The sequence below is a fragment of the Martes martes genome (genome assembly GCF_963455335.1).
Source record: "Martes martes genome assembly, chromosome: 1".
Classification (NCBI taxonomy): domain Eukaryota; kingdom Metazoa; phylum Chordata; class Mammalia; order Carnivora; family Mustelidae; genus Martes; species Martes martes.
In genome coordinates, this window is record NC_137888.1 from 185,339,104 (window position 1) to 185,351,445 (window position 12,342).

Consider the following 12,342-nt stretch of genomic DNA (forward strand, 5'->3'; position numbering starts at 1 on the left):
CGTCATAAATGTCAGGCCCAATCAGTCACTCCCTCTTTCGGTGTCATTGATTGAGCACCTACTATGGGCCAGGATCTTTCTTGGGGTTACAAAAATGCATTTTTAAGTGGCCGCTTTCCTAAAGAGGCTCACGTAGTTGAGGAAGACGAACGACTTAAACTGTTAAACATCTTGAGCTCAATGAATCTGCCTTCAATTTGTACATAAGAGAAAGCATGCATGAATTCATTCATGGAACAGGTACTTGTTGACCTCATTCTTAGAAAATTTTAGTCGTTAACAGGCTCTGGAGACAGACTTGCCGTGACTGGAAGTCACCTGGCCTTGAGAGAGTATTTTAATAACATTTAAGTCGTGCTCTTGTCATCCCTAAATGAGGCAACTGTGAAGGTGTGGTAAGGAGACAGTGCATAGGAAGAATTCCGAGCTGCCAGCAACGTCTTGTTTAATGTCCGTAAGGACCCAGGGAGAAACTCATCATCCAGAGGAAGGAACTGAGGCTGAGAGAGGTTCCGTAACTTACCCCAGGTCACGTAAACTTGTCAGAAAGTGGGAAGAGTTGGAATCGTTGTTGGTCTGACTTCAGACCCTACACCCTTAACCACTTCACTTTCCTGCCTCGGTGTGGAAAAAGGTATGGCGGATATGGGGATGTAATGACTGGGAAGTGAGGTTTGTTGGTGGGAGTGAATGGCGAGTGCGGGAAGATTACGCTAAGGAGTTTGAAGCCAGTTGTATAGGTATAGTTGTATGGGGGGGGGGGCGGCTATCAAACGATTTTGAGTTATGAAGAAGCAGCCAAGATTTTGGAGGGTTTGTGTTTTTAAAAGCTTTTTCCCTCTTACCACATTCTTCCCAACCATTTCGATTGAAGGCATCTCATTCTTCCCTCAGGACCAGGATGGGGCTTATATGAGTGGGTACAAACGCAGTGCTGGGTTAGGGACAGAATTCATGCGCTAACTACCGATCCTAGAAAGAGTAGTACTTCCATCAGCATGTGACCAAATGAGTGAGCTCTGTGGGGTTGCCACGTCCAAGAAAACGAGGACCCTGCTGCTACTGAGCCACCAAGAGCATTCAGAACTTCATCTCAGCCCTCACTCATTTCCGCATGACGGTGCAATACCGACTTTCCCTAAATCCTCTAAACCTCTTCCGGCCTGCCTGGTGAGAGACCAGATATCACCTGCATCAGTGAAAGACAGGTTAGGGTCTGGAACACACCTCAGTCATCTTCGCTCCCCATCCCGCAACCGAGACCAATGTCATTGACATGATGCTAAGACATGATGCTGCCAATGATTCACGCTCTGCGTAGGTTCTCAAGCAGACCGGTTGGTTGACGTTGGCACCTGGGATGACACCTTTTTGCCCCCCGAGTTACGTTTCCTCATTCCTTCTGTTCACTTAAATCCGTGGCCTGTGCGTTTCAGGGTTCTCTCCCCACTGAGATTTGCTAATTGTGCACAACTTAAAAAAGGTAAGAGAGCCTTTCTCTGATACTTCGTTCAGGGCCCAAATGTTTGTTTAATAGCTCTGATTTATTGAGTTCTTGTCCATGTCAAGCCCAGTGCACAGGAGGATTCATTATTCAAGGAGTGGTAGAGCTGAAAACAAAACAAAACAAAACTAAGTGGTACTCACAAGAAGCCCAAATTTTATAATAAATACTAGGGGGATAAGATAGGAGTGGGATTTTATCTGGAGAAATTGATCAAAAAGCATGAAAATAGATTGTTTTTTTTCTTATAGTAAACAAAATTATGTTTTCATGCCAACCATGCATGTGTTTTTAGATTATAGGATAAATCAGTTGATAAATACTCTTATCTAAGTTTTCTGGTTAAATTATGTGATAGCAGAGTAGTGCATTCTTTGCTTAAAGTTTGGATTTAACAGTAAAACCTAAAAGGAGTCATTTTTGTAAAAGCTTTCTGGGGCTTTATTTACTTACTTAATAGTCTCCCTTGACACTTAGATAAATAAATCATTTCTTCTGATTATAGCTTCTCTGTCCATTTTATTTACTTTTTGTAAGCTTGTAACTGGTCTAATTTCATCAAGTTCTCAGTTGGCCAGTATTTTGGTGCTTGACTCCAGGACTTTTCTAACATGACTTTTTCATCTTTTCTGATTGTTTCATCTTTTTCAAGATCTGTGGTAATCATTCATTTTTCTAAAAAAAAAAAAAAAAGTTTATTGATCATGTATGATGGGCTCTTTTTGAAGCTGAGATATAGAAGTGAATAAAAGAGTCCAAGAATCCTTGCCCCATGCGGATGGGGCTTACATTCTTTGTTGGGGAGAGAGAGCGTAGACAAAGTGTTATGGAGGAATATTAAGGTAGGAAATGGGATGGCAAGTATGGAATCTGTGCTGGTAGTGGGAGGGGGTTTCAGTTTTAAAGGAATGGTCTGGGAAGATATATTAATTATCTTTTACTATATAACAAATTGTCTCAAGACATAGTGGCTTAGAATAACAAATATGTACTATATTCCAGTCTCTGTATGTCAGATTGAAAACAGTGTAACTGGGTGTTTCTGGTTTGAGGTCTCTCATGAGGTGGCAGTTAAGACTTCATTTAGAGGGGCACCTGGGTGGCTCAGTTGGTTAAGCCACTGCCTTCGGCTCAGGTCATGATCCTAGACTCCTGAGATCGAGTCCCGCATCGGGCTCCCATCTCCATGGGGAGTCTGCTTCTCCCTCTGACCTTTTCCCCTCTTATGCTCTCCCTCTCCCTCAAATAAATAAATAAAATCTTTTTAAAAAATTCATTTAGGGCTATGATCACATCTAAAAGCTTGAGTGGGGTGGGCAGATCCACTTCCCAAATGCCTCATTCAGATGCTATTGGCAGAAGCTTTTATTTCTTCACAGGAGGCCTCTCAGCGAGGGCTGCTTGGGTTGCCTCACAACATGGCAGCTCAGCTGGCTTCTCCCAAAGCCAGAGAAAGAGCAAGGTAGAGCCACAGTGCCTGAGACCTGACCTTCAAAGTCACATTCAAATCCTAGTGAATTACTCAGCGTAATTCCATGTGAGAGAGGACAACACAGGGTGTGAATATCAAGAGGCAAAGACCATTGGGGCCATCTTGGAGGCTGGCTGCTACACTAGGCCTCACTAAAAGAGTGACATTGAAGCATCATGTCGGCCATGGATTTTCAGATTCCAGTATCTGTCGAGGAAGACTAACAAAGATTCTACAGGCTCAACTAATGCTAACAAAAAATGGGGATATTTGCATGGGAATTAATTTTGTAAATGTTTAGTTCATTAGTACATATTTTCAAATCATAAGGCCTCTGTTTGTATCTGTAAGGCTGTGATGTTGGGCTTGTGTATCAAACCCCACACTAATTAGAACCCTTTTATTTCAGTAATAGAATTACAAGGGTGGGTGTTTCTATCTCCATTTTAAAGATGAGGAAATGGAGATGGGGAGAGGGAAAGTGAGTTCCCAAGGCCTCATAGCTGGCAAGTGGCAAAACTAGCATTTGGGTCCATCCTGTCTGACGGAAAACTAGATATTCTTTGCCTTTCAGAATGCTCTTTTGTATTTCAGACAGCAAGTCACTGGCAGCAAATCAGTGAATTATCTTTTCTCATCTACAGCTTTATCAAGCAGTAAAGGCGAATTCTTGCTCAATGGAGACTTTGTTGTCACAATGTCCAAAAGGGAAATCCGCATCGGGAACGCTGTGATAGAGTACAGCGGGTCTGACAATGTAGTGGAAAGGATTAACTCCACAGACCGCATTGAACAAGAACTTTTGCTTCAGGTAAAAACTTGACCATGAGCCCATAACCCTTTCTTTCCATGTAGTGTCACCGGACCTGCAAACATCTTCTCCATTTTGTCTGCTCATTCCAGGTGTTATCGGTGGGAAAGTTATACAACCCTGACGTGCGCTATTCTTTCAATATTCCAATTGAAGACAAGCCCCAGCAGTTTTACTGGAACAGTTATGGGCCCTGGCAAGCCTGCAGCAAACCCTGCCAAGGTATCAACTTTTCAGTGGAGTTTTGGGGATTTGAGGTTTTGATTTTTTTTTTTAAATTCTTCTTATTGATTTGTCTTTGGCAGCAGCCAAGTGCATGTAATCTATAAAACTTTTTATCTGCATGAATTCTCTGATCTCATTTCTCTGCATCTTTCTGGTTATTTTGGGGGGCCAAGTTGAACTTTTTAAGGGATTCAGGATATGTTGGGTTTCCTCTCCCTGCAAGATTCATATACATGTCTGAACCCAAGCAAAATCAGCTCTGCTACTTTCATTTTCCAGAGACACAGACTTAGTAGTCATATTATATATGATTTATCTCATTTCCTTTTATCTAAATTAGGGGTCAGCAGACTATAGCCAGTGGACCAAATCCAGCTTGCTCTTTGGCTTTTATAAATAAAGTTTTATTGAAACACAGTTACACCATTTTTACATATTATTTATGAGCATCTGCTTTTGCCCAATAATGGTAGGGTTGAATAGTTGTGACAGAGATCATATGGCCCACAAAACCAAAAATATTTACTATTTAACCCACTACAGAAAATGTTTGCTAGTCCCCTGGTCTAAATAGTTTCTGGAATAGGTTATTTTCTCTGACTAAGTTTTTTTTTCCTCCTTGCCTAGGGGAGAGGAAGCGAAAACCTGTTTGCACCCGGGAATCTGATCAGCTTACGGTTTCTGATCAAAGATGTGACCGGCTGCCCCAGCCAGCGCCCATTACCGAACCTTGCGGCACCGACTGTGACCTGAGGTGAGGCCGGTGTTTGTTCGTGGTCTTTACTGTGAGCTGTGAGGGTGTTGGAGGAGGCAGGAACAGAAGGAGGAGATAGATAGTGGTCCTTAGTTCCCCTTCCTTGTGTTTCTGTGAAATAAGCTTCAGCCAAGTTTCCATCCCTCTGAAACCAATTATCCAAGACATATGTCTGCAGATTTCTTGTTCTTCTCCTAAGAATTAAAAATAGCTAATAGAGTATAGCATTTGCCAAGAGAAGTTCTCATTTCACCCTCACAACTCAGTGCTAGGCATTGTTATGATTGAGTCGTATCTTATGTAAATGTTTGGTATGAATGTCAACAGAAAACAGGGAAATGTCATCTCTCAGAGTACCCGTATGTTGTTCCCTATACACCCAGACTGTATATCACCCAGTAGAAGAAATCTCATGCATATGAAAGTTGCAATGCACTAGTGTAAAGTCATGGAAGGAACTAGAAGAAAATCTTCATGCAGATGTCTAGATATGGAAAATACTCTGTGTTTAAGATTAAATCTGAGATAAGAAATAGTGAGTGGGTACAGAATTCTAAATCTTTCCCATCTACCTGCAAGGTTGACTGTGTCATGTTTGAATATTAAATAGCCTGGGCATTGCTTTGTATACTCTGAATGACAGTTAAAGGCAGGTAACATGAGTTGAGGCTTTAATTCTCCTTTTACAGAAGAGAAATTAGCAGTGTAGAATGGTGTGGGAAATTGTGAGGATCTTACCATTTGTAAGTGGCAAAGTGAATTCTTAAGCTTTTCGCAGCTTTTTCTTCACAATGCCAAATCTTAGCCAATGATATTGACAGCCTGTAGTGCTAGAGTAAAGATTATAAGGCCCTCTCTAGGCTCCAAGAGAAAATAGGAGTGCTGGGATCAATTAGTAATGTCTGTCGTGCGAGTAGGTGGGGGAGACATGGCACAAATGCCACATCTTTGCCAGACCTGACGTGATGGCTTTGACTTCAAAGCCCAGGCTCTTTGCACCCCCACTGTACTTCATGTCTACACAGTGTCACTGACCTGTTTGTTCATGGGTTTGTTACAAAGCATTGATAAGTCATTGTAGAAAGAAAAAACCCAAGACGTTTAAAAGGCAGACATTTACACTATGCAGTTTTAATTTTTGTTATAGGTAAGTAATATACTTATAAGCCCATTGCTTCAGCCAATTGAGTTAATTTAGTTAAATTAGAGTTAAGGCCTTTTCAGAAAAATAATTAGTTATCTAATTGCCGAACTATATTAGTCACAAAAAACCTGACAGTCACTGTCATTGTGGTTCATACTAATTGCTGCTAAATAGCCATGAACAATGCTGAAAGACTGGAGAGAGGACTGTTACTGATGTGTAGAACTCTAAATAATTTTCCCAAAGCGTGTCTGTGGAATGCTAGTTCCACGAGACGATTCGTGGTAAGCCAGTATGTTCAAGAAGCCTTACCAACTCTCTCCTCTGCTGTGTAGACATGCATCATGTTGATTAACATTTGGAAGGCCCAGAGAAATTCTGAAATACAGAAACCTGCTTAAATCCTAGTTCCCAAATTTATTCCTAGTATTATTTACTCCCACAATGCCCCACACACCCACAGAGGCATGTACATTTTTTGTTTCCACTTATCACAAATAATTTGCTTCTCTGAAATATACTAATAAAATGCATCATCACATGAAAGGAACTAAACGAATTCAAAACACTGAAGTTAAGACCACCTTCCGGGGAGAGACTACGAAGCAGACGATAATAGCATTTTGAGGAGAACTTTTCTAAGGCAACGCTGTGACATTTCCAGACTCTTCCAGGTTCTCTGCTCAAATTCTAAAGATGGTGTGACTCTCAGGGAGACCCTTTTCCACTTGATCTGCTGGTGTGTTTTCTTGTGGGGGCAGGACTCCTGCCTCCCTCACCCAGGATGGATTAGCTTTCCATGAGAAAATGGTGATGAAGGCAAAGAGAAGGTAGCCAAAAATCAAAGAGCAGATGAAAGTTCCAGATGCTTCTGTTGAATTGGACCACATTTTTACCTCACTTCCTCAGGGAAGTGAGAGTTTGCCCAGATTAAATTTGACAGGATGAGATAAAGCATTGTTTTACAGTCCTTCATTTAGCATGTTCTGGTTAGAACAAAATCCCAAAATACTGTGTCACTCTAACAGAAAATCGCGGTAGCGCACTTTGTGTGCCCAACGTAAAAGTTGGTCAACTCTGACCTACTTTTAAGCATCTGTGAGGAACTCCAAGATAAGCCTGTGGCCAGTACTCCTCAATGTTTCCCAGTCCTGCCCCTGGACAGGTGTGAATGGAAGAATTCTTAGGGCATTTGTATTTGGCAAACTACCCAATTTCTGAGAAGTAGACAGTTAATAGGAGTTAATTCAAATGAAGATTATGAAGAAATTATCCTCTTTGGATTGTTAAATTGAATCAACAACCTACATTTTGAGCTCATTTATTTATACTCTTCTATTCAGTTTTAAATTTTTGTGTTTTAATTTGAGCACTGCCCGTATTTGGGGGGCATTAAAAGAATATGTCAATTTTTAAGCATGTGCCCACTTTGTGGGGAGATGCTGATAATGGGAAGGCTGTGCAGGTATGGGGACCGGGGCATATGGGAAGTCTCTGTACCTCCCTCTCAGTTTTGGCATGAACCTAAAACTGCTCTAAAAAGAAAATTGAATCTTTAAAAAATAATGGTCTAATCAAACTATATAGACTGTGGTCCATGTTTAGAAGGAACTCAGTCTTTATTCACAGAGTTTGGCACACTTGAAATTCACAGTTACAGTTCAATTATCCATTCCTTTATGAAGTTACAGGATAGCCACTGAACACATTTTAGTACAGCCCATATAAAGGAAGTTGTCTAAGGAACGTTTCCAGTGGCGGGTCTCTATCAGATGCAGCCTTCTTGAGAAATGAAATGCCGAGTTCCGTGAACCTTTTAAATAGAAAATTGCTTTTTTTTTTTTTGCTCTGTTGAATTCCAATGTTTTCTTCTTTGGGGTTGCTTGAATTTCAGATGGAACGTATCAAGGGAGAATCTTCACAAAGATAAAACCTCTGACTAGCCCTCTGTGACGTCCATGTGCATTGACAGCCATGAAAAATACATGGATATGTTGGTTTTAAATTGGATTCCAGTAACTGACTGTAGCTTTGGGTTTTGTGGTGTTTGAGTTAAAGAAGAAAAAGGAACTCCATTCTTCTACCAGTTGAATATAGATAGGACATACATATTTAATGGAAATGTTGGTTTCTCCCCACTGTGCGTAGGTGGCACATTGCCAGCCGGAGTGAATGTAGTGCCCAGTGTGGCTTGGGGTACCGCACGTTAGACATCTACTGTGCCAAATACAGCAGGCTGGATGGGAAGACCGAGAAGGTTGATGACAGTTTTTGCAGTGGTCACTCCAAACCAAGCAACCAGGAAAAATGCTCAGGAGAATGTAACACGGGTGGCTGGCGCTATTCTGCATGGACTGAAGTAAGTTGGTTCTCATTCAGTGAGTCTTCTTCTTGGATGCTGAGTCTGATTGGTTGATGGTGGCTAATCGATGAACTGATTAGTTCTGTGATTGATTTACAATGCTTGACCTCATTCTGCAAAAGAGTACCGTAATCTATTTGTAATGTCTGATCATATGACACTGAACATGGTGTGTGGAAAATTGAGAGTGGTGGAACAACTCCTCTAATCCCTTTCTCCATACCCCACAGGCCATTCCAAGTTTTATTTTCTTATGCTGATTCACTAACGTTGACTGTAATATAAACCTGGTGGATAAATGGATAACATGAACAGATACTCCCCAAATCACAGCTAGAATTAGATCGGTTGGATGGTTGTTGTTTTTTTTTTTTAAGATTTTATTTATTTATTTGACAGAAAGAGAGATCACAAGTAGGCAGAGAGGCAGGCAGAGAGAGAGGGGGAAGCAGGCTCCCTGCTGAGCAGAGAGCCCGATGTGGGGCTCGATCCCAGGACCCTAAGATTGTGACCTGAGCTGAAGACAGAGGCTTAACCCACTGAGCCACCCAGGCGCCCCTGGGTGGTTGTTTCTTAAGGGCTGAAAGAGACAAGGCGGCATAGCCAGGACCCCAACTGTGCTGGGGGAGAAACTTAGAATAGTTTCATGTAGCGTATTTTCCTTCCAGTGTTCGAAAAGCTGTGATGGTGGAAGCCAGAGGAGAAGGGCTATTTGTGTCAACACCCGCAATGATGTCCTGGATGACAGCAAATGCTCACATCAAGAGAAAGTCACTGTTCAGAGATGCAGTGAGTTCCCTTGTCCGCGGTGGGAAACAGCAGACTGGTCAGAGGTGAGATAAGAGGGCTCTTATTTCCCCTAGGTCTACTCTGTTACCCTAATTCTGAGTCTCTCCAGCTCTCCTCAAGTCTACACCTGCTGTTCGCTCATCCCCCCTCCCCTCAATGAAGCAACGGAAGTCCTCAATCGGCCCAGGAGTGCTGTGTGGGGTGTGACTGGCCCACCGTGACCCCAGGGGCACGGTGGGTTTGGCTGGATCATCCACTCTGATAGCTTCTGTTGGTGATTTTTGAAGTTCCTATCTCTCCCCTTTCCTCCTCTTTGAGCCCCCGCTAAGTCACTGTAAAGGAAAATAAGGGCTTTATTAATTAAAAAGGGGTGCTGGCTTAGAACTGAAGCTAAAGGTAAAAAAGAGGTTTCCTATTTTCTCGTCTGCAAAATAAGAGAATTAGACCCCAGTAAGTGGCCTGTCTGACTTACCCATCCCGTTGCTAATGGAAACCTTAGAAAAGAAAGGACTACTGGAGTGTTCCAGACTTTAGCCTCTCTCCTGCCTGACCTGATGAAGCCTAAGGCAAACCCTCATTGCTTAGCATAGGTGACAGCAAGAGAGGAAAGCCGAAGCCTCTTTCTGGCTTTGACGGTGCAGCGTTAGCTGTCACTATTAACCCAGCGCAGTGAGATTCACACCACGCAGGCGACTCCCTCAGCCTTCCCTCACGGGGACAAGTGCAAGGGGAACAGAAGGTCCCTGACTTATGGGCCAAGTCAGGAATGCGGGGAAAGAGGTGTTCGTTTCTCTCCTACAGCGTCCGTGCCCATTTGCTTATCTCGACCATGTAGGCACAGTGTTAACTGTTTACTTTCAACAGCAAATACAATACGAATCTTAAAAAGGTATTATTAATGCCCCTGAAATGGTAGGCAAGCAAGTACCTGTGAGTAACAGTGTCTGATTCCCGCACAAGTGAACGACACACCTATTGGTTTTGTTCTGTTAACAAGCTGCCTTAGCGTCAAAGCTAGTGTTTGGTTTTAAAAAAAGGTGAAAGAAGGTAGTGGGCTAGAGTTCTACCTAGATGGCTAAGAATAGCTAAGGTATCATTTCAGATCAATTAACCTTTTTTGCAAGAAGACTTGCTAAAATGGAGGTTGGGGGAGACGTCAAACTATATATGCCGGGTAATCCAGCATTCCTTAGCCTGAAAAACTGGGAAGAAAGCAGCAAAATAATTATGAGGATCCCTAGGTAGTCGGAATTTTTTGGTTTATTACAGCTTTCTCTTTTACACATTTCTATATTTTTCAAATTTTCCACAATGCGCGTGGGTAATGATGATGATGGTATTTAACATCTATTAAATGAACATGTGCTAAGTACGTTACTTAGATTTTTTTTCACTCGGTCTTCACAGTCCTTTGCAGTAGGAATTATCGTTATCCCTTTGTAGAGATGAGAAAGTAGAGAAGAGACGGAAGTACAGAACCATCACTTGACTTAGTACCTATAGCTGGTTGTAGTATGATTAAAACCTGCATTGTTCTGACTCATAAATTCCCCATACTTAACTCCTGCGCTAGAAAATTACAGAATGTTGTTTTATGATACAGACTCTCCCCGACTTACAATGGTTCAACTTAACAATTTTTGTACTTTATGGTGATGTGAAAGCAATACACATTTAGTAGACACTGTACTTGGAGTTTCAAATCTGGATCCTTTCCCGTGCTGGCAATGGGTGGTACACACTCGCTTACGGTGCTGGGCGGCGGCAGCTCCCAGTCCGCTGTGTGGTGGAAATCACATGAGGGTCAATCATCCTGTGTCCGCACAACAGCTCTGCTTCTCAGTTTCAGTACAGAATCCAGGAAATTGCATGAGATGTTCAACACTTTATTATAAACTAGGCTTCGTGTTGGACGACTTGGCCCCACCGTAGGCTAACGTGAGTGTTCTGTCCACGTGTCAGGCGGCCTGGCCTCTACTCAGAAGTGGGGTTGGTGAGAGGTAGTAAGTGCATTTTTTGACTTAGGATATTTTGAGTTTGCAGCAGGTTTACCTGGATATAACCCCGTCATAAGTCAGGGGACACGTGTGTCTCATGGAGGAGTGCCAGGCTGAGTTCATTCTGGGCTTGACACTGTCCCAGAGCCTTTATAAACACAGAATGAGCGAGGGAAAGAAAGAGAGGAAGGAAGGAAGAAAAATGAGCCTTGATGCATTTACAGATTGCTAGCAGAGAGAGGAATGGCTGTGGGAAGGGAGCACATGTGTTCCTGATAATCCGTGAGTAATCCCCGGGAGCCACAACACGTTGTTCAGGAACACCCCTGATTGGCTCTTCTCTTTACCACAGTGCCTGGTCACCTGCGGAAAAGGGCATAAGCACCGCCAGGTGTGGTGTCAGTTTGGTGAAGATCGATTGAGTGATCGACTCTGCGACCCTGAGACCAAGCCGGCCTCCATGCAGACGTGTCAGCAGCCAGAATGTGCGTCCTGGCAGGCGGGTCCCTGGGGACAGGTATTTTGAACGATAAAGTTCTTAACTACATTCTTTCCTTCTTATCTGAAGAGGGCTTGCAGAGGGGCATTCCAGGGGTGGGGATTTAATCGCTGGGTCTTGGGACTTGCACCATACCGCCGTGAGGCCGGATGGAGCACGAGAAACTGCAATCATTTTGCCCAGGTCTGAGGATTGTTGCTTGCCCTCCTGGGGCCAATTGTTCCCTTTGCAGACCCGCAGGCAGGTCCTCGCCCTGGGGCGAAAACTGTGGATGAGCTCAGGAGTGTTGGAACAAACTGACATCAGATCTTGTGTCTGGCTGGTATTGTCTTCCAGCGTTGCTGCTGTGGGTCGTCACAGAATGGGGTCCAGAGCCTTCAGCCGGGGCATCTGGACCAGGATTTGGGAGGGACTTTTGGGCTCGCCTCTCGTATATAAGGCAGACCCTTCCTACAGAAGTTATTTGATCAAAAGTGGCAGGATCATCTCACTTTGCCAGGATCTTTTCCGAGTCCCCTTGTCTGCAAGTCCCACAGTCTTAACCTGAACTGTTCTTAAAGGAGAGAGTGAACGTCTCCCTTAGGCTCCCATTTGAGAAGCCACTGCTCTGGGAATTAAGTCCTTCCTAATATAGAAGCAAAAGCATCCTGGGTACTATTTAAGCCGCACTCTGAGTTCCCAGGAGAAGCAAAGCAGCTGTCTGCTGTCACTTTCACAGTCTCTTGAAGAATAACTCTCCCCCTACCTTGCCCAGCCGCAGCAACTCTCCTGGCGTGTCTGTTTCCA

The 12,342-nt window shown here is 43.2% G+C and overlaps 1 protein-coding gene across 1 annotated transcript in view; it reads left to right on the forward strand.

Annotated features, from left to right (window-relative positions):
• The window catches only part of ADAMTS9 (ADAM metallopeptidase with thrombospondin type 1 motif 9), a 163,929-nt gene that overhangs the window by 61,055 nt on the left and 90,532 nt on the right, over positions 1 to 12,342 (forward strand). The window contains exons 17-22 of the mRNA XM_080809055.1: positions 3,620 to 3,786; positions 3,879 to 4,008; positions 4,639 to 4,765; positions 8,058 to 8,268; positions 8,940 to 9,104; positions 11,410 to 11,574. Coding sequence (XP_080665181.1) covers positions 3,620 to 3,786; positions 3,879 to 4,008; positions 4,639 to 4,765; positions 8,058 to 8,268; positions 8,940 to 9,104; positions 11,410 to 11,574 — 965 coding nt within the window. The remainder of the gene's footprint in view (positions 1 to 3,619; positions 3,787 to 3,878; positions 4,009 to 4,638; positions 4,766 to 8,057; positions 8,269 to 8,939; positions 9,105 to 11,409; positions 11,575 to 12,342) is intronic.